The sequence below is a fragment of the Neolamprologus brichardi genome, chromosome 18 (genome assembly GCF_056152115.1).
Source record: "Neolamprologus brichardi isolate AB-2024 chromosome 18, ASM5615211v1, whole genome shotgun sequence".
Taxonomy (NCBI): domain Eukaryota; kingdom Metazoa; phylum Chordata; class Actinopteri; order Cichliformes; family Cichlidae; genus Neolamprologus; species Neolamprologus brichardi.
The window spans coordinates 7,898,255-7,919,758 of NC_142121.1; the positions used below are offsets into that span (position 1 = coordinate 7,898,255).

Genomic DNA, 21,504 nt, shown 5'->3' on the forward strand with positions numbered 1-21,504 from the left:
CTGGGCCTCCGTGGAGTGTGCAGGTGATCTCATCGCTGTCTAAAAATGGATTAAAAAACATAAGTGTTGAAGACTATTAAGAGTAGCAGGTGTGTAGCATCGCTAACTAGCTAGCAACAAGCCTCCAACACAGTGCGTATGCTAGCGGCTAATCCACAGGTGTCGCACTCCAGGCCTCGAGGGCCGGTGTCCTGCAGGTTTTAGATGTGTCCTTGATCCAACACAGCTGATTTAAAGGCTAAATGACCTCCTCAACATGTCTTGAAGTTCTCCAGAGGCCTGGTAATGAAGTAATCATTTGATTCAGGTGTGTTGACCCAGGGTGAGATCTAAAACCTGCAGGACACCGGCCCTCGAGGCCTGGAGTCCGACACCCCTGGGCTAATCTAACTAACGAATTAACAACAGAGCGATTTTAGAACTATAAGATGATGAGCTGTGTGTCTTTTTTATAACAGTGACATGGTTGTATTTACCTTAATTAAACGAGTCGTCAGTCGCGGTAAACCAGCAAAAAAACTCGAGCAGCCGGGCTACGTAAAAAGTGTAGGGGGCGTGTTTGCGGTCACGTCCAGCGGGTGTGTGGGCGGGAGCGTTACACAGTCGCTCCACCTCAAGTCACTCCTGCGCAGACTCTGGCTCCAAATTTGCAGGATGGCAGCCTCCACAAGCGGGTATTTTGGCTTCATTTTTGCACAATGGTAGGAGGCGGGGTCGCGTCGTCCATGTTTTCTACAGTCAATGGACTGAACATACACACACCCACAACCACCTACACACACAATGGACAACTGTACCCTCAAACACACAATAATAACATGGACTGAACCACCACTCACAACCACCAGCACTTTATAGCCTCTGTAGAAATTATCCACATATCTCACTTATCTTAACTGTTCTGTGTAAATAATCATTCTGTACATACGATAATTTTTAACCCTACAACTGTTTATAACTTACATAGTTCACATTTCTGTATAACTGTATATCTCAGATTTCTGTATAGTTTTTTATTTCATATTTATATTCTGTTCATAGCCTGTACATACTTATAGTTATAGAATATTCATAACATACTTCATACCGTGTACATTATAACATACCATAATAGACCCATTTCTGTAATATACTAACATATCTATATTATTGCTAATATATATTGTAATATATCTATATCACGGCTAAAGCACTTCTGGATGGATGCAAACTGCATTTCGTTGCCCTGTACCTGTGCATGTGCAATGACAATAAAGTTGAATTCTATTCTATTCTATTCTATATGGATATAATTCACTTCATCCAGTTTCTGTAAGTCTACTTCAGTTAGATTTGTCTTCTTCTTTTCACATGAACATTAATTGTTTCCAATTCAAATACAGAGAAATACTTTCTTTGACTTTATAACTGTGTTTGTTAATTACTATTTATTCATTTTTATTTATTTTGTGCAGCTTCTTTTATTAAATCTTACATTTTGTAAGTCAGACATTCTCTGAGATTAGTGGCTCCAGTGTGTTGCTTCATGTTAGGATGCCCTGTAGCAGCTGGGTTCAAACAGGAGGATTGAGGCAGAGATGAGGTGCAGACCAACCATGTGTTTATTCACCAACTTTAAAAATCCAAAAAAATAACAAAGCATAAAACAACTCCTATAGCCCAATCAACATTCAGTCTGACAACATTAACCAGCTGATCATACTTCTTGTGCCAGAGTATAGTGACACCACCAGAAATTATCCCACAAACCACCCTAGAGCTCAGATTAGTGGTGGATTCACCAACTCCATGAAAGTCGTTGTGCAAACAGTTCAGTTCTTCCAGATCTTGCTTAGGTAAAAAAGTTTATTGAACACACAATATATCACAGGACGTCAAACGTTATCCACAGTTAAACAGCGTGATTGGTCAAATTCACTGTGCCCAACAGATAATCCTCGGGCATTAAAGGAGACAATATTGATGCTCACTTATCCCAACGTGTCATGGGCCCCCCGCTGCTTATCTGCATACAGTTGATAGTGAAGGACAATCCCATACTGGGTTTGTAATGGGGAAGTCTAAACTTGCACCCCGCCCCGCACACACACCACGCCTGGAATTCTGAATCTATCTTTGCAGGATCTTCACCAGTAATGTTGTGAAGAAGCAGAAATAACGCAGACAACAACTCATGTACATGCTAAATGTACCCTACACGCTTGTGCCTTAGGAGACTTTGTGACTATTAATGCGTTCAGAAAGAACTTGGATGTGTGTTTGGCACAACATTTTAGTCCATGTAATGTAATGTGCATGTGTTTAAGCTAGGCTAATCATTAAGTCTGGCGTTAAGATGTGTGTATTAGCTATTAATTTATTTTTTATTTTCATAAATTTCACTTTATAAAACACAAGTTTTAAAAAGATCTTCAGTAAAATCAAGAAAAGCAAGCCTTGTGTGGACTTATTTTGTTCACTGGCCTTCTGGCTTCACATAGTCATGTGTTGTGACAACAGCACATGAAATTATGTTATTCATATATATGTGTAAATATAATGTGGGGTTGGGGTGCTTGGACAAAAAATGCAGATTTTTTTTTTTTGTCCCAGTCCAGCCCAGTAGTGGGACATGGTTCCAGCAACTCTGATGGTGACGGCCCGTTTGAAGCTGAAGCTCCGGCACATGAGTCAAAAAAATCAACACACTGCTTCAGAAACGCTGCTGAGGTTTGGTTTGTCTGAACAGAGTCACGTGATCAATGACGTCTGAAGCTTCATTCAGCACGTCACTGCTTCAGTACCTGATTCAATGATTTATAAGGAATTGAACCATTGGTGGGATTTGTGCTGTGTTTTGGTGATTTTGTGAGAGCGAATCAGTGTGTGACATAATTATAGACATGGAGCCAGGAAGAGAGGACGCTCTGCCTGTTCCTGAATAAAAACCAGTTCATCAGCAATTCTGCTCCCAGGTCTAAAATGTACATAAGAAATATGATATACACATAATTATAATGATATAACTTATAGTATATTATATATAAACGTACCAGTCTGCTGGTTAATTACATAATCAGGTGGAGGCAGTGACGTCACAACCTCCTATAAGCTTTAAGTTAAGGTTACTTTATTTATACCCACAGGTAAATTTGCTTTACAGAACAATGATAGCATTTGGCCTCCCTTCACAAACACACACACCTAATGAAACCTGACAAAACACATATTTAGTAATTAAAATCAAAAACAATTCTTATTGAGTTCAGTGACAGCAGCAGGGACAAAGCTGTTTTTATAATGCTTTGTCCTGCATCTTGGAACTAGAAACCTCCGTCCTGAAGAAAGAAGCTAAATCCACCCCGTAGAGGATGGGAACCATTTTTAAGGATTGATTAAGCCATCTGTGGTACCTGTTTAGAGTACAGGGAGTCTAAACAGGCCTGTGACTCATCTATCAGACGACTGGACCATCTCACTAACTAATTCAGTGAATTTGTCTCTGTGACAGAGGTCTGACTGAACCATGCCACCAAACTGGAGATAAGACTCCTCCCAGAACAAAGTCATCAATGATTGGACCGTGGTGAGTTTCACCCTCTTTCAGTAAGCTGACAATAACAAAGTCATCTGTAAATTTAATGATGGCCCTGTTTTCATATCTGCTCTGACACATGTTTGTAAAGAGAATGAATAATAAGGGCGATAAGAGACACCCTGGAGGAGAAGCTGTGGAGGAGAACACTGGGTCAGACAGAACCCCATTTATTCTCACTCTTTGTGACCTGTCAGTTAAAAGATCTAAAATCCAGCAAACCAGGTTTTTCCTGATTTCAAACTCTTCTAAAAGTCTTTTAATTAAAATATGGGGCTGTATTGTATTAAAAGCAGAAGAAAAATCAATGAAAAGAAGTCTTGCAAAAGTCCCTTTACTCTCTACATGTTTAAGAATCAGATTTAGTCGAGTCAAAAGCGCGTCCTGCACTCCTCTGTTGGGCCTGGATGCAAATTGCATTGGATCCAGCTGATATTCAATCTCTTCCATAATCACATTTCTGATGATTTTTTCAAAGACTTTCATGACAACTCAGGTGAGGCAACAGGCCTGAAGTCATTCAGGACGTTTGGACGACTAGATTTAGGGACATGAACGACGACAGCTTCCTTCCAAAGCGAGGGCACATTTTGTATTTGAAAGGATTTATTAAAAATAACCTGAAATTTAGGACTGAGCTCTTTAGCACAAGATTGAATTAGGCAGCACTAATGTTATCAGGGCCCTGGCTCTTGTTCACATTAACTGTATGAAAGGCCTTTTGGACATCGCTGAGTTCAGTGATGAAGTGTTGAGTATCTTTCAGTTTCTGTTTCAGTTCAGAAGAACTAAAACGAGCATAAAGCATATTCAAATCTCTGTCTGACTTAAAACCGTCTACAATGATCTGACTGCTGCTCTGGGGATTTTCAAACCCTGATATGGTTTTCATACAAGTCCAGGCAGACCCAAAATGTTTTGCAGCAAATTTGCTTTCAAGAAGGTTTTTGTAGATCTGTTTTGCTTTCAAGAGCTCGATTTTCAAGTCTTTGGTGACTGCCTGAAAGTCAGTAACAGCCCCCTCTTTAAAAGCCTGTCTCTTTTTCCTTAAACAGGATTTGATGCATTTGGTGACCCATGGCTTATTGTTAGGGTACACTTTAGCACGCTTAAGGGGTATAATCATGTCTTTACAAAAAACTGCATATGAGCTAACATCCACCAAAGCATCAAGGCTGAATAAAAACTTCCCAATCGGTAAATTTAAAACATTCCTGCAAGGTAAGCACAGATTCTTCTGACCACATGATTGATTGATGATAACATCATTTTTTCACCCCCCAAAAATTCACGTTCAAAGCAACATATCAGCCCGATATCACACAGAACTGTCACATGACATCAAACACAAGCTGTCAGCTCTGCAGAGTGGGCAATCATAATGAAGCAGTTCATTATAAGCTGCAGACTCAAGCTGCTCTTCATATATTTGTCCACCAGGTGTCACCAAAGAGGACTGTGATGAAAGCTTCGAGTAATGAACCGTTTTTCATTACAAGCTTGGCCAACTGACTACAATCTACAATAAACTAATATGGCTTTTCAATCCTCTCTTCAATCACTTGGTACCACCAGGAACCTTTAAATGGGCCTCAAGCTGCCTGGAGACTGTTTTGTCGTGCACATCAGAGAAACCACAGGTAAGACAATCTTATCCAAAAGGTCAGTGTAACAGTATTGTTTTCCACCAGCTTAACCAAACTTCCCACACTAACTGAAATTTCTTTTCCCAGGCAAACATTAAACAGCAGCAGCTGGAAAACTGGAAAACCTAAAGCCAAATAATCAATAAAACATAACAAACTTTTGTATGAGTGAGTATTGATAAACTGAGCATAATTAAACCTCAGTGAAACCACATATAAGTTCTGGTAACTGGCACATATTTATGTTTAATATGTTGTTTTATATTTTGATCAGTTTCAGGTGTTTGTGCGACTGTGTTAACCATCAGTAAAACCACATATAAATCACACTTCTGTGTTTAACAATTACAACACTTGATGCTGTTTTTCTGATTCAGGATTATGTGTGTGATGAGTTGGCCACACAGTTCTTATCTTTCTGCTTCACACACACACAAAACTGCCGAGGTTGAAGCTGGCTTCAGTCTCTTTCTACCCCAGGTCTCACCACATTTCCAAAATGTAAACTCTGAGTCTCATAAGAAATGTGGTTCAAAAAGATGTGCTGATCTATGAATGCATCCTTACTGAAAGCTAAAGATGTCCAGCAGACAAAAACAGCAGCTGAATGAACAGTTATCATGAGCGAGTGTACAAACACTATCACAGGAAATAACAGAAATAAACTGTAGTTTCCATTTATACCTGTAGTATTTTTTCAGCTCCATGTCATCTTCCAATATGTCAAAATATGATTTCATTGTATCTTAAACAAATACAAACTTCTTTCATGAATTTCAACCTTTGATAATAACTTTGCTTACAACTACACACTTACTCAATTTAAACCAAATTTGTAACAGTGGGCACACACACACACACACACACACACACACTTTAACCTGTCCACACTACACCTGTAGCACAGTGCTTGTTGGAGGCCTGATTCGAAGTTCGGTGCGGTGAGGCCTAAAACTGATGGCCGCTTCACTCAAACTGAGCCATAAACAAAATACGTGTACTTTAGTTCCAGTTAGTACTCACGAGTCCAATGAGTTTGTTAGTGGGGCAATCTGTCACGGCGAGTGAGATGAGCCGTGTGGAAAATAAAGGAGGATCCAAATGCAGGCACTTGTAAAGGTGTGATGGTGGTTTATTAAACACAAACTAAAAAATGGACAAAAGGCGAACCGAACAAAGACTAAACTATACTGGGAACAAACTGAATACAGAACACGAACCTGAACATGAACGAGAGCGAGCAGAAACGGATTGACAGCAGGGAAACACACAGATGAAGCAGGGTGGGAACGCAGACGGACCAGCAACTACAATGACAGAGGACACGACTTAAATACACACAGAGAAACACGGGAATTACACACAGGTGGTGGACACAGCTGGGAATAATCAACAAGACGAGACAGAGGGAAAACTGAACACACTCACATGAGACTCAAACCTTCACAATAAAACAGGAAATGAGAACACTACAGGAAGACGCAGACCTGACACTGAGAGACAGACGGAGAATGACACATGGAACCTGAACTAAACTAAACGTGAGATACAACCGAGAACAAATCCTTAACATGAATAAACAGAAACAGAATTCTAATAATAATAATAAACCTCATAGTGCCCAAAACCATGACAATTGTCCAAAAATAAACTAACAATCCAAAACTTCAAAACACTGGGTCGAAACTGACCCAGAACCGTGACAGTACCCCCCCTCCAAGGGCTGGCTCCCGACAGCCCCAAACAGAAAACAGGACAATAAAACAGAGCACCAGACCAGGGCGGGAGGAGGGGGTCCAGGAAGGAGGGTCCGAAACAAAAAAAACAAGGAGCACAACAGTCCAGAGCAAACCAAAAAAAAAAAACCAGGCCAACACAAAAAAAGACTATTCATGAGTCCACAGGAAAGTCGGGGGTCGACAACACAAGAGCCAAAACAGTTTAGGGGGCCGACCGTGCACACGGCAACGGTGGCGACGAGCAAACAGTTCCGGGGGCCGACCGTGCACACGGCAACGGCGGCGACGAGCAAACAGTTCCGGGGGCCGACCGTGCACACGGCAACGGCGGCGACGAGCAAACAGTTCCGGGGGCCGACCGTGCACACGGCAGCGACGGGCAAACAGTTCCGGGGGCCGACCGTGCACACGGCAACGGCGGCCACAGAGCAGGTCCGGAGGCCGACCGTGCACACGGCAACGGCGGCCACAGAGCAGGTCCGGAGGACGGCCGCGAGGCCAGCGGCGGCAACGAACCCTTTCCGGAGGCCGTCCACAATGGCCATGATGCCAACTCAGAGGCCTGGAAAATGGCCGCCAGAGGCGAGGCAGAACAGGCCGAGCGGGCTCTGACGGCGGCGTTGCAACCGCAGGACCAGACGAAGGCGAAGCTACGGCTGGACCAGACGAAGGCGAAGCTGCGGCTGGACCAGGCGCGGATGAAGGCACAGAGGCTGGACCAGGCGCGGATGAAGGCACAGAGGCTGGACCAGGCGCGGATGAAGGCACAGAGGCTGGACCAGGCGCGGATGAAGGCACAGAGGCTGGACCAGGCGCGGATGAAGGCACAGAGGCTGGACCAGGCGCGGATGAAGACGGCAGCGGGACGGCTGCGGAACCTGACGGCAGCGGGACGGCTGCGGAACCTGACGGCAGCGGGACGGCTGCGGAACCTGACGGCAGCGGGACGGCTGCGGAACCTGACGGCAGCGGGACGGCTGCAGGAGGTGATGTGGATGCAGGCAACGGTGTAGGAGACACAGGGGATGATTCAGCAGGTGGTGGCTGAACAAACTTCCCCGGAACGTCAGCAGACGTGAGGATATGCTTGCTGGGTCCTCCAGGACCCCCAGCAGATGAGGCGTGGTGCTGGGTGGGCTCCTCAGACCCACCAGCAGACGACACTCGAGGCTGGATGGGCGACTCGGGCCCTCCAGCAGACGACACCTGAGGCTGGACGGGCGACTCGGGCCCTCCAGCAGACGACACCTGAGGCTGGACGGGCGACTCGGGCCCTCCAGCAGACGACACCTGAGGCTGGACGGGCGACTCGGGCCCTCCAGCTGACGACACTTGAGGCTGGCTGGGTTCTCCCAAACCCCCAGCTGACGACACTTGAGGCTGGCTGGGTTCTCCCGAACACCCAGCTGACGACACTTGAGGCTGGCTGGGTTCTCCCGAACCCCCAGCTGACGACACTTGAGGCTGGCTGGGTTCTCCCGAACACCCAGCTGACGACACTTGAGGCTGGCTGGGTTCTCCCGAACCCCCAGCTGACGACACTTGAGGCAAGATGGGCTCCTCAGGCCCTCCAGCCGATGAGGCAGGACGCTGGCTGGGTTCACCTGAACCCCCAGCTAACATGGCGTGAGACCGGACGGGCTCCTCTGGCCCTCCAGTGGAAACAGACGCTGAAGCAGCAGGTACGGAGACCTCTGCCAGTGTGGCCACTGGCTGGGACTGAGCAGCACAGTGGCTAGACTCAGGCAGCAACAGTGGGATGCCGTCCTCAGAGGGCTGAAAGTGTTCCCCAAAACACTCAGCAGAGGACGGAGGCGGACGGATGAACTCGCTTGAACTCTCAGGGGGTACTGAGAGCTGTGATAGATCTGGTGAGTTCTCCGGTGAGTCTGCTGGCGCTGGCGTCTTGACCTCTAGGGGTCCAGAGTTGGCTGGCGACTGACACCCAGCCTCTGGGGAGGCCCTAGAGGGAGCAACTGTCTCTGACATGGCCAGCTCAAGAGAACCAGCAGATATTGTGGTGAAGTGTGTTCCCTGCTTAAAATGAGGCTGTGAGGATGATGACTGAGTGAATGAGTGGGTAGGCTGCTGAGCTAGTGGCGACTGAGCTACAAGTAGCAGAGACTGAACTGAGGGCAGCGCGCCTGCTGACTGAACTGAGGGCAGCGCGCCTGCTGACTGAACTGAGGGCAGCGCGCCTGCTGACTGAACTGAGGGCAGCGCGCCTGCTGACTGAACTGAGGGCAGCGCGCCTGCTGACTGAACTGAGGGCAGCGCGCCTGCTGACTGAACTGAGGGCAGCGGGCCTGCTGACTGAACTGAGGGCAGCGGGCCTGCTGTCTGAACTGAGGGCAGCGGGCCTGCTGTCTGAACTGAGGGCAGTGTTACAGGCCTGGCATTTGACTGGGATGGAAGTGAGGATGGGACAATGGAGCGGACACGGTCATAAACATGGAACGAGGGTTCAGAACAGGCAGTCTCAGATGCTATGGCCATGGATGAGAAATCAATGTTATCCTCAGTCGACGCACAAAAAAATAGCCCCAGAATAAACAGTCACAGAAGCAACAGAGTCAACAAAAATGTCCCTTTCACTCACCACAGCCGGCTGCTCTGACATTCTGAACTCCGGCTGTGGGGTGCCGCGCCGGCGGCGCGAACGTCGCTTCCTCCGTGGAGACGGCTCCGATGGGCCGGGTAACTCCTCATCCGGCGGTACGGATGGCACGACCTCCGTTGAAGCGAGCGGGCGAGCAGTAGCGGCGGGAGGGTGGAGGTGTAGTTCGTGGAGAATGAAGTTTTGCGCGAGCGGGTGCAGGGAGTCCAATAGCCAGGGATAATCTGTAATCAGCTGTTGTAGCCTGACTTCCAGAACGTAGAGAAACGCTTCTCCCTCATGCTCAAGCCACAGGTTGATTAATCGTGACACTGAGTCCGTTATGAGCTGTCGAAGCTCCGTGGGTGGGGTGAATGCCGCTGGATCCATATCTGGCTGGTCCGTACTGTCACGGCGAGTGAGATGAGCCGTGTGGAAAATAAAGGAGGATCCAAATGCAGGCACTTGTAAAGGTGTGATGGTGGTTTATTAAACACAAACTAAAAAATGGACAAAAGGCGAACCGAACAAAGACTAAACTATACTGGGAACAAACTGAATACAGAACACGAACCTGAACATGAACGAGATCGAGCAGAAACGGATTGACAGCAGGGAAACACACAGATGAAGCAGGGTGGGAACGCAGACGGACCAGCAACTACAATGACAGAGGACACGACTTAAATACACACAGAGAAACACGGGAATTACACACAGGTGGTGGACACAGCTGGGAATAATCAACAAGACGAGACAGAGGGAAAACTGAACACACTCACATGAGACTCAAACCTTCACAATAAAACAGGAAATGAGAACACTACAGGAAGACGCAGACCTGACACTGAGAGACAGACGGAGAATGACACATGGAACCTGAACTAAACTAAACGTGAGATACAACCGAGAACAAATCCTTAACATGAATAAACAGAAACAGAATTCTAATAATAATAATAAACCTCATAGTGCCCAAAACCATGACAATTGTCTAAAAATAAACTAACAATCCAAAACTTCAAAACACTGGGTCGAAACTGACCCAGAACCGTGACACAATCAGAAACGGGCAGTTAGCAGTTAGTTCACCAGTAGTGAAGACAGTCAGGGGTGAGCAAACAGCAGGGTCCATCCGGGCAGAAACCTCTCCCCCTCTCCTTTCAGAGCGTCCCTCGGCTTCTAAACATATTAAAACACTTGAGCTACAATAACAAATGCTATCACATAACGATTTAGCATTAGCATGCTTAGACTAAAAATCACAGAGCTAAACATACAGCATGGCATCACAGCACATAACGCGGTAAGCTGCGCTAATTAGCAAGCCGCTAGTTAGCATCACACATCGCGCCATTTTACCACTATAACGAATAGTTACAGTACAAATGTCAAGGTGTAACGGAGTTAAAAATACATCTGAAAAATGTGCACTTACCTGTTCTTAATTATTATTTTAAGTGTGAATTTTATCATTTTTTTTTTATTATATTTTATTTTGAAAACCCAGAAACCGGATCTCACTCTAACGTTTAGAAGCTGCTAAGGCTTCCGCTCTTCACAGCGCGCGCTTGCACTGTGAGGGTAAGGCATTTTTATGGTTTCTGGTGTGAATGTTGTTACATAATTTGTACATGTCGATGTATATAGGTTCATATTGATGTTAGAAAGTTTCTGTGTAACCGAAACAAAGGCTGGTTGCTGTTAAACAGTGTTTCTGCCGTATTTATGCTCTTTGGCAGTAAGCTTTTGTCCGCCCCCTAGTGGTTGCTGTGCATAGAAGGAAATGTGTTTGATTTACTGTTTTTCTGTGCTTTTTGTGATGTTGTTTTACATTGTAGGAGCCACAATTGCTGGTACCATCAGAAGACACCTGTTGAGTGTGTTTTATGTCTTCTGCAGGTACGTGAGTTTGTTAACAATCATTTTGTCTGTAAAGCACAAGCAAGTGGAAATGTAATGCGCTACTGTTAATTTGACCACTAGAGGAAAATGTTTAGCCGGTGATACTTCTGTTATCCTGTTATATTGTTTTATACGATTGTGAAATGTATTTTATTAGTCATAAGATTTCTTTTTTTTGTACACAAGTTCAGTGTGACAGACTGAAAAATGGGAGAAATTATTATTTTCCATCTTTTCTTCATTAAAAAGTTAATTGTAAGTCTGTCGAGACAGCGCGCGCTTGCACTGTGAGGGAGCCACAATTGCTGTTACCATCAGAAGACACCTGTTGAGTGTGTTTTATGTCTTCTGCAGGAATAAATTGTGAAAAGCCAACCTTTCTGAGCGTCAGTGATTTTTGAAGAGCTGGAAGCGTTACAAAGGCACACAGACTCATTTACCTCTTGCAGATCACAAATAAGATATATCAGGAACACGGGTAGGCGACCTCAATGATACTCTTAGATGTAAAATCCACACCACGTTTGCCTTACGACATCTCTCTCTTCGGACTTAGCTTCTGTGTCCGCTCCCACAGATTCACACAAACCTTACAACTCGTCCCGCCCCCATAACAGAGAAGAATGACAGTGACTGGCTCGTCAGCACAAACAACCAATGACAAAACAACATTGAGGTAACTGACATTAAATGGGTAAATAAACCTATGTTACACCCCAACATATTTATTCTGCACAAATGAACTCTAAATCATGAAACCCTTTTTTATTGGACTCTTAACTGTAAATGAAATACATTTGTACCAAAGCATATGATTTTTAAACCTTTTATCAACTATTTATGTTTTTATAACAATAGACTTTTTTTCTTTACACTGCAAGCCCGAATAATTTCAGACAGGGCTACATTTCCATCTGTGTTTATTTCCATCTTTACAGTCAGGCATAAACATCTCACAGCAGCTGGAAAAACCAGTGAGCACACTTTAGAGGAAAAAAGTGAAAGTTTATGTTCAACTGTAAAATATTCTCTGTAATGTAAATTGTTCTGCTCTCTGACAAACCATCAGAGGTGCAGCACGTGTATCATTTGGTGTTTGAAGCAGAAACAAAAGCAAAGAGTTAAAGGAAGACACATTTGAAGAAGAAGGAAAATGACAACAAGACGTCACTGAGCAACAAGCTGACAGAACGAGAGCCAACAGTTTACTATCAGAACTGAGGCTGATCATTAACAGGGAGCAGCAGGTAACAAGGTCATCAGCAGTGGAGGAAAGTATGGAAGTAATACTCAGCTTCATATTTGAAGATACTCGAGTATCTTAGCTGCAGGTCTGGAACAATAGTTTTATTTCCTTTCCCATTAAACATCTCACACAGCCCCTCATCTGTGACCCTTAGCAAACCCACTGGATATCTACCTGTACATAAAGGAGATCAGATCAGTTCCATCTAGACCAGCTGTAACAGGAAAATGCTGCTTACACTTTGATGCATCACTTTCAGTTTGTCATATAAGACAATATATCAGATTGAGGCATTATTTTCCTGCAGTGAGTAAATCTACTTTGTACTTTACTCTTTTCTTTTAGGTAAAGGGTCTAAACAGTACTTGTACACTGTGGAAATCCCATAAGAACGTCTCCTGAACTCTGAAAAATAACAAAACAAAGACTAAAAGGAGGTCATGGGTGCTGATGATGATGATGATGATGAGGAGGAGTAGCATGCATTTAAAAAGTGACTGATGTCCTAGAATACAACAGAACAGTGTCTCTACAAACTTATGAAAACATGACAGTCTTGCATTAGTTTGTATTCTTATGATTTCAAAAAACGAGGGAAAAATCTCCTTGAAATCCACAATTCCTTTTTGTTATTTCTTAGTGTGTGACGTATTTTATTGCCTTTATGATTGGTGCAAACAGTTTCCTGATTCATAATGGAAATAGATTTTAGACACAGGAGGAACACGCAGTGATCAGCAGGAGCAGCTTGGAGTCCAGTCTTCTTCACACTGAGGAGGGACATATATGCAGGAACAGTTGTCATAACTGTTACAACCACCAGATGGCGAAAGAGTCCCACTGCAACTTTAAGCCATGAAGGATGTGTCTTGATGTTTGCTTGTGATAAATCTGCTTTATGTGAGTCTTTTTCAGAAAGTAACAGTAATATGTCTGATTATATGTCTTTAATCAGTAAAGTCTCGCTTTGCTAGAAATAAATAAAATCGGAGGAAATCTTTGAACACAACAGAAAGTGACCTTTTAAACCTGCGACACTGATGCTGCATTCAAGGACCATTACAAACATCTGAAAGGTCTTAAGAACATGAAGAAAATGTGACTTGTTTCTCTGTAATGAAGCTGTTTTAGTGAAGAAAGTTGAAAGGTCACAGAGCGACTGCTGAATCTTCTGCTCTAAACATGAACTCTGAACTTTGTGATGCTTCAGGAGGAAAACTGCTTCAGTTATTCTCTCAGATTAGTTTCATATTTTCTGCATCAGATTTGAGTGAGATCCTGGAATGAAGACAGAAGAAAAGACTTTGTTCAAAGTTTGATTTATAGTCAAACCTTCCAGTTTATTCACACAATAAAACATCAACACAATATATGAATTCATTCATTAAAATCACAGTTTTTCCTCATTTGTTTGATGATTTTGACAAAAACAAACACAAACACACACACATGGTCTGCCATACTCATAAAGAGAAATGTCGACATTTTTCAATACAAATATTCCAGAAACATTTAGAGGATAGAGAAGTTTACATTTTCATGTGGAGAAATATTTTAGTAAATCAAAATGATGATGAGCAGTGATAGCCTCCATAAACAGTCACAGGAAAGATCTCCTTTAAAAACTCAGAAACATCAAGAGAACAACTAGAAGATGTGGAGGTACCACCCATAATGTTTGACTGACAGCTGATCTCTGTGCAGAAATGATGGAGAGAAAATAAAATGAAACTAAAATACAGATTTAAACCCACAATATGAAAGACTTCAGTCTATTTCACTTTAATCAACTCAGCAGAGTCTCCATAATTGGAAAGCCAAAGTCCAGCATAGAGCGGCTGAGTGAATGTGGTCTGGACTCTGTGGAGGAGAGTCATGGTTTCAGAGACGCTGTAGAAGGACAAAATACCTGCTCTGTGATCCAGGTACACTCCTACTCTGGAGGAACGAGGACCTGAGACACGAGTTTGGATGTTGTTGTACCAAAATGTATAAATGTTGTTGTTACAATCTAATGACCAAGATTTGTCATTATGTCCAAATCCACATTCATTACCCCATCCTTTTCTTCTGATATTCTTGTATGTGACTGCTACATAAACTCTCCCTCTCCACTCCACCTCCCAGTAACAACGTCCAGTCAGACTCTCTCTACTCAGGACCTGCAACCTGTTAGTGAATCTGTCTGGATGATCAGAATAAGACTGTTGTTGATTCACTGCTGTTACTTTTCTGTTCCCCTCTGATAATAACAGATATGTGTTTGCTGTGTTTGGATCCAGTGTGATTTCACATGAATATTTTAAGAATCCAGCTCTGGTCTTTGGCTCTGGTGGATCTGACAGTAAAACATCCACTTGAGTGACTGTCAGTGAGATGTTTGTCCATTCCTCTCTCAGAATGTCCTGTAGTTTATCTCTGACCTCTGACACAGCTGCTGTCACATCCTCAAAGTAGCTCAGAGGACGGATATTGATGCTGGATGAGTCTGTAGACTCACTGAGTGCTGACAGTGAGGGGTAGTTGTGTAGAAACTGGATGTGATCCTCTGTGTGTGAGAGCTGCTTCAGCTCAGCATCTTTCCTCTTCAGCTCAGTGATCTCCTGCTCCAGCTTCTCCTGAAGCTCTTTGACTCGACTCACTTCAGTTTCCTGCTGGGATCTGATCTGCTGCTTCACATCAGAGCTTCTTTTCTGGATGAGATGGATCAGCTCAGTGAAGATCTTCTCACTGTGCTCCACTGTTTGATCAGCAGACTGATTGATGGCCTCCACCTCCTGTTGAAGCAGCTTCACATCTTTCTCTCTGTCCTGGATTCTCTGCTGGATGTTTTGTCGACTCACCTCCAGCTCTCTCTGCCTCTCAGTCCTTTCTGCTGCAGCTGAGACTGTGTCGTGGCCTTTATGTTCATCCACAGAGCAGAGATAACAGATACTCTGCTGATCAGTACGGCAGAACATCTTCATCACCTCATCATGACGAGAGCAGATCTTCTCCTGGAGCTTCTTGGAGGGCTCCACCAGCTTGTGTTTCTTTAATGGAGCCACATCATAATGAGTCTGAAGGTGTTTGTCACAGTAAGATGCCAGACAGAATAAACAGGACTTGAAGGCTTTCATTTTTCTCCCAGTGCAGACATCACAGGCCACATCTTCAGGTCCAGCATAGCAGTGATCAGCAGGAGCAGCTTGGAGTCCAGTCTTCTTCAGCTCCTCCACTAAATCTGCTAACATGGTGTTTTTCACCAGGACAGGCCTCGCTGTGAAAGTCTGTCTGCACTGAGGGCAGCTGTAGATTTTCTTGTTTTCCTTTTCATCCCAGAAGCTTTTAATACAGTTCATGCAGTAGCTGTGTCCACAGGGAATAGCCACCGGATCCTTCAGTAGATCCAAACAGACTGAACAGCAGAATTTTGTTTGATCCATTTGATTCATGTGCTGTGCCGTTTCACCGTCTCTCAGTGACTGTCAGACAGTTTCACTTCCTCTGAACAGAAACAACCTCTGTGCTCTGAAGGGAAACAGATCTCTGCTCTTTTTCACCTCCTACAGGAAATGAGGCTCACCAGCAACTGCATTTACACCATGTTGTTTAGACCCATCCTGATACAGACACATCTGTGAAGGGAGGCACTAAAAAATATTCTTACAGAGCAACCAAGAGCCAATCACATGATGCAGGGTGTGGTATGTTTGGTTACAACATGCAGTAACAAGTCTGACCCAGTTAAAGTTTAATAGTTTATCTTTACTTGGTGCTTTGAAATGTGACAGTCAACACTCAGCGAGTTCATTTTATATTTTCGAAAAGTTCAGCAAAGTTTAGGATGCTGTGATGAATAAAAATAAATCACACTTTATATTTTGACATTTTCTAATCTTAGTTCATTCTCACACTTACAGAATGATGTATGGGAACAACTGACTCCACTAAATCAAACCTATGTTCAAATGAAATTACTGTACAAGACAGGCAGAAAACTTGATTTCTTGAGTATTTTTTTTAAATAGTAATTCTACATTCTTTAGTAATTTTTCCTGTGTACCAACATGGATTTCGAAACAATACATTAATATGTGCTTTAAATGCAGACACTCAAATATAACTCAACATTCACACTGAAGATACACAGTAGACATAAGAATCAGTTTTCATGCCCTTTGTTTATTCTTTCATTTAAAATCTTTGTGGTAAAGATCATCATAATTACCCATTGTTATGGCTGTGGCCATAGGAACACTGTGTGGGCTGTTCTGTGTCTCTTTACTGTGCTTCAGACTCTTTGCAGGTCCCTCCCCTAACGAAGAGTAGTGAGCAGCTGATTGGACCGTGGAACACGTGACAGTGTTCAAAAAGCCGCTCTGACAGCTCCCGCCGGAGAGAGAGAAAGGGTGGAGCGAGCGAGTAGCTTGACGGCCGACGCGGTCCTGACCCTGGTTACCAACCTATACTTTTGCTGTTTATTTGTGTGAGCGTGATCTGTGAGAGCCGCTCCTGCTGTGTTAACTTAGTGCTTTGGTACCCTTAGGCTGAAGCGGAAGGGGTGAGCCGCCTTTTTCTTTGGGAACAGTTTTCTCCTGTTTTCCGGGTTAGGGAGCGAGGGCTAGTATTGTCATTTGTTTGTTCTGTTTTCTTTCGTAGGGTTTAGTTAGTTTTCTCTGGTGGGACTTAGTTGGTTTTGTTTATTATTTTGGCCTGGGTTCACCCTGGAGCTGTGCTTCATTACCTTCAATAAAATCACCTTTTTTTTTACTCACAACTGGTTTCGGATGTTTGGCTTGGGAACCAGGGCGGGTATTTGTCTCTCTCTCCTCCAACCTTATGTGCGTCTCTACACGCCTAGACTAGGGGCGTAACACCCATTAACTTTCATGTACAGCTTAAATGTTTCACTACACTGTTGGCAGCAAAGATTACACAGTAAAGCCGATTAAACTAGAAGCTAAACGACTGTTCAGTCCAAGGGCGTAGATTTGGCATGGACGGAAGGGACCCACCAATATCCAGCGATTATTGAATTGTCCCCACCAATAATTAGAAAGAAAAACAAACCCGATAGAAAGAAAAAAACGATCTGTCAGCGTCTCATTCACCCAGCGGTGCAGAAAGAGTTAAATTACGTTCTCTACTGGAGTCCTACGTCACGTGACAAATATGGCCAATGTGATTGGAGCTCTGTTTAGTTTTAGCAGCGGCAAGCCTGCGCTGCGAGGAGGAGAGGAGGACGGCAGCAACTAGGAAGAACCTGGATATAAGAAAGTATTTTTCAAAGAAACCTGTAAGTCACTTAAAGTCAAGCTCACTCATAAAATGTAGTGATGGTGAGATGAAGCCTCGTGATGAAATGAAGCTTTCCATCCAACTGGTCGACTCATGGTTCGAAGCATTGTGATGATTCATTTGCTCTACTGCGCCATCAAGTGGACGATTCAAGTGAAACGGGCTCAATGATTATAATGATGTGATGTGTAAACCTCTAAACTGAATAAATAAATTGTTTTTATGGTTATTTATCCCGAATATTGTCTCAGTATGTCTGATACAAAAGAGAAAGTGGAAACTATCAGTACAGAGTTTTTGGGATGATTGTGTAACTGTGTAATCATGTGACACAAACTAGTGTGTGGCGCTTCAAGTTGAATGAATAAAGAAATTACTTTTGTTCATGACACCAATAACTAAACTCTAAATATTAGTTATATTTAATATTATACTAATTTTATATTATATTAATTTAATTTAATTAATGTTTGTGTATAATAAATTGGCAGCTTAACACAGGAATGTACATGGAAACAAAAAGGGAGGGAGTTGTGATGTGAATGTGGTTGTGACTTTATAACAGTGCTCATGACACTAGGGAAAAGTTTTCATTTGTTTTTATTCAAAAATAGCAGCTTTTCCACAGTGCTGGGCTTAAGACGGTTCCTCTTTTTTGAGAGGATTTCTCCTGCTTTTGAAAATATCCTCTCACAGGGCACAGATGAAGCAGGGGTTGCAAGAAAAACCACAGCAAGTTTATACAAGTTTGGATAAAGAAATTTGTGTCCAGCCCAGTACTCCAGCGGATTCTCCAGTCTGCCCATATTTGGTTCATGGAGGTATTTCTGTACTTCAGCTGTTGCATCAGCAGTAGCATTTGGGGTCTTTGTCTCCAGAACAGTGGTGTCCAAACGATGCCACAGTTTGCTACCTAAAACAAACAGAATGTAAGTAACTAAATACAATATAATAATCGAAATGTGCTCATATACCTTGAGTCACAGGCTGAGAAGCTTTTGATGATGAGGCTGCTGATGAGAAGGCCACGTGCCGCAAAATAGCAGCACATTCAAAAATAAGTCTCTTCTCAGCATCCATTGCTTTATTTGGGCTAAAGAAGCCTATTTTTTTGAACCTTGGATCCAGCAATGTTGCCAGTGACATGATGCTCATTGACTGCAATGTGTAGAGCTTCTCCTTTAATTGTCTCCTTAGACACTCAACCATGGTGGAGCTCTCTGGAGTTAGGACAACTCCCATTTCCTCTTCATTTAGTGCATGGTGCAACATTGTTAGAAGTGGAATTACTTTGGATCCAGACACTCGCTTTTCCTCTGACAGCTCAGTGGTGGCATCATTAAATGGGGAGAGTATTTTAAGACATTCTGCCATAAGGTCATACTGTTCAGAGGATAGTGGGCAAATATCAGTGTGCAGGCCAGCTAACGATGCTCCAATAGGTTCCCTGAGTTCATGAACACGTTGAAGCATTTGGAATGTGCTGTTCCAACGTGTATCCACCTCTTGAATTAACTTCAGTGCAGGCCGGCCCATTTGCTCCTGCACCTCTGTCAGCCTCTCCTAGAAAAACAGCCAACACAAACTGATTAATTCAAGCTGTGTTACTGCAGCAGCACCTCAAAGCAGTAATGAAATAATGGAACAAACCTTAGCAGTTGTACTGCTCTTGAAATATCCCACTATCCTCCTACAGGTAGTCCGGATGTCAGACAGCGTCGTGTGTTGATCAAGAGCTTTTTTGACCATTAGGTTTAATGTATGTGCCACACAATTACTGTGACGCAAACGAAGCTCCTTAGCACAAGCACCCATGTTTGCTGCTCCATCAGTCACATAACATGTAACTTTGTCTGTAATGCCCCACTCTGACATGAGCGCTGCTATTACTTGTGACAAATTGACAGCAGTATGTGCTTGAGGGAAGTGCTGAACACCTAACACTACAGAATGCAATGCAGTGTTAGAGTCAATGAAATGGCAGGTGACGGCTAGGTAAGCCTCTGTGTTAATGGAGGTCCACATATCAGATGTCAAACTAACTGCAGAAACCTTGGCCACAGTCAGTTTTTCTTTTTGTTTGGACTCTTTGTATCTTTGGTCCACCATAGCTTTCAAAGCCTAAACAAAAGAAGGTACAGTACTTAATATGTAAATAAAGGCAAAATGGAAACATGCTTCATATTTTAAGATACACACCTGCCTTGTGGGGAGAACATAGTTAGGGTTCAAAACTTTAACAAGCTTCCTAAACCCACTGTCCTCCACAATAGTGAAGGGCTGGGAATCCTCTATCACCATGTTGACCAAGGCCTCATCCACATCATTCCTCTCCCCTGATACAACAAAAAAACATTAAGAAATTACATATTTCAGTAAATAGAACCCAAATATTAATGAATTACATGGGGAATATAAATGTATCAAATGACTGTATCCTTAAAACCTACAAAAACTCACCTGAGCTTGGTCCACCTTGGTTAGTCTCCTTGTTCTCATGCAGGGCTCTGTAATGCCTCAGCATAGATGAGGTGTTGTTGCTGTATCCAAGTTCTTTAGAGCACAGCAAACACTTCACCTTTTAATAAACAAAAAGACAGAAATCTGATTATAGGATCTGTGCTGTGGTTTATTTATATTATGGTACTTATCATTTCTTTATTACAGTGTGTATACCTTATTAGGAGAGATGACATCAAAATGTTGCCAGACAGGGGAAAATTTTCTTTTCCTTGCTGGTTCCATCGAGGGAAGAAATGCTCAAGTAACTATGTAACACGTACGTAATCCAATTCCACAACACAATGTGATGGGGGAATCAGCTGTGTTTTGCTGCCCATTTTATTTCGAATTTGGCGCGAACCGGTGAACCAGTTCCCGAATCAGTCACGTGGTACGGACTGCCCGCGAGGCCTCGAACGTCACTGCATACGTAATCAAAGCAAGCCTCGATACGCGCTTCAGAAAAACGCCCCCGAGATTACCCGACGCACGATTCGGAGCTTCGACACAATAACGTCACAATAACGTTACAGGCTATGCTAGGCTTTGGCCCACATCAGTCTAAAATTGTATGTAACCATGAATAACGTGTTTTGTAAACTAACTGCACAGCAGGCAGCACTATCAGTTCTCTCAGTCTCAGAGCAGCATTTCTCATTTTGATTGAAACTGTCAGAGGAAACGGAGCCTCGAGCGAGCCAGGATATTAGTTTACAGAGGCTGTTAAAATTATATGTCTAACGTTAAAATGTTGGTGACACAATAATTTTATCCTAATGGTACTGACATATTCATAGCGTTAATTTTTGAGACAAAATATCATGAGGTAGTCAGGATTTTGCAAATATTTCACCTTGTAGTGCAGTTTGCACAAATTGTTGTAAAAATGCACTCACACTACAAACATTATTGACGAGTCAAGATCTGCACAAATTGACAGAAACACTGAAGCAGCTCCACATTTTATTCTTATTGTCATGTATGTCCTATTTGTCAGGTGATAGAAAGTAATGGTG

The 21,504-nt window shown here is 43.3% G+C and overlaps 3 protein-coding genes across 3 annotated transcripts; all 3 read right to left on the minus strand.

Moving 5' to 3' along the window:
• Window positions 1–4,232: 4,232 nt before the first annotated feature.
• Window positions 4,233–9,945, minus strand: LOC148097593 (uncharacterized). Its single transcript, XM_087832458.1, has 5 exons — window positions 9,559–9,945; window positions 8,460–9,137; window positions 7,919–8,129; window positions 7,573–7,864; window positions 4,233–4,362 (listed from the first exon to the last, which is right to left on the minus strand). Exons 1-5 carry the CDS (start codon window positions 9,943–9,945, stop codon window positions 4,233–4,235), a joined length of 1,698 nt encoding a protein of 565 aa, XP_087688584.1.
• A 4,533-nt stretch (window positions 9,946–14,478) lies between these two features.
• LOC148097594 (tripartite motif-containing protein 16-like) lies at window positions 14,479–16,151 on the minus strand. The gene has a single exon (XM_087832459.1). It carries the CDS (start codon window positions 16,138–16,140, stop codon window positions 14,479–14,481), a length of 1,662 nt encoding a protein of 553 aa, XP_087688585.1. The 5' UTR covers window positions 16,141–16,151.
• A 668-nt stretch (window positions 16,152–16,819) lies between these two features.
• On the minus strand, window positions 16,820–19,543 carry LOC148097595 (zinc finger BED domain-containing protein 4-like). The gene is made up of 4 exons (XM_087832460.1): window positions 18,961–19,543; window positions 18,681–18,899; window positions 16,917–17,024; window positions 16,820–16,824 (listed from the first exon to the last, which is right to left on the minus strand). Exons 1-4 carry the CDS (start codon window positions 19,520–19,522, stop codon window positions 16,820–16,822), a joined length of 894 nt encoding a protein of 297 aa, XP_087688586.1. The 5' UTR covers window positions 19,523–19,543.
• Window positions 19,544–21,504: the final 1,961 nt, after the last annotated feature.

What these genes read in the sequence shown, in the direction of transcription:
- LOC148097593 (XM_087832458.1), bottom strand. Translation starts at nt 9,945, where the DNA reads ATGGATCCAGCGGCATTCACCCCACCCACGGAGCTTCGACAGCTCATA. An exon ending in GAGAACCCAGCCAGCCTCAA is followed by an intron (nt 8,130 to 8,459) that starts GTGTCGTCAGCT and finishes TCGCCCATCCAG; the next exon opens with CCTCGAGTGTCGTCTGCTGG. An exon ending in AGCCGTCCCGCTGCCGTCAG is followed by an intron (nt 7,865 to 7,918) that starts GTTCCGCAGCCG and finishes CGCTGCCGTCAG; the next exon opens with GTTCCGCAGCCGTCCCGCTG.
- LOC148097595 (XM_087832460.1), bottom strand. Translation starts at nt 19,522, where the DNA reads ATGGGCCGGCCTGCACTGAAGTTAATTCAAGAGGTGGATACACGTTGG. An exon ending in TTCTCAGCCTGTGACTCAAG is followed by an intron (nt 18,900 to 18,960) that starts GTATATGAGCAC and finishes TGTTTGTTTTAG; the next exon opens with GTAGCAAACTGTGGCATCGT. An exon ending in CCCTGCTTCATCTGTGCCCT is followed by an intron (nt 17,025 to 18,680) that starts GTGAGAGGATAT and finishes CGGTCCAATCAG; the next exon opens with CTGCTCACTACTCTTCGTTA.
- LOC148097594 (XM_087832459.1), bottom strand. Translation starts at nt 16,140, where the DNA reads ATGAATCAAATGGATCAAACAAAATTCTGCTGTTCAGTCTGTTTGGAT.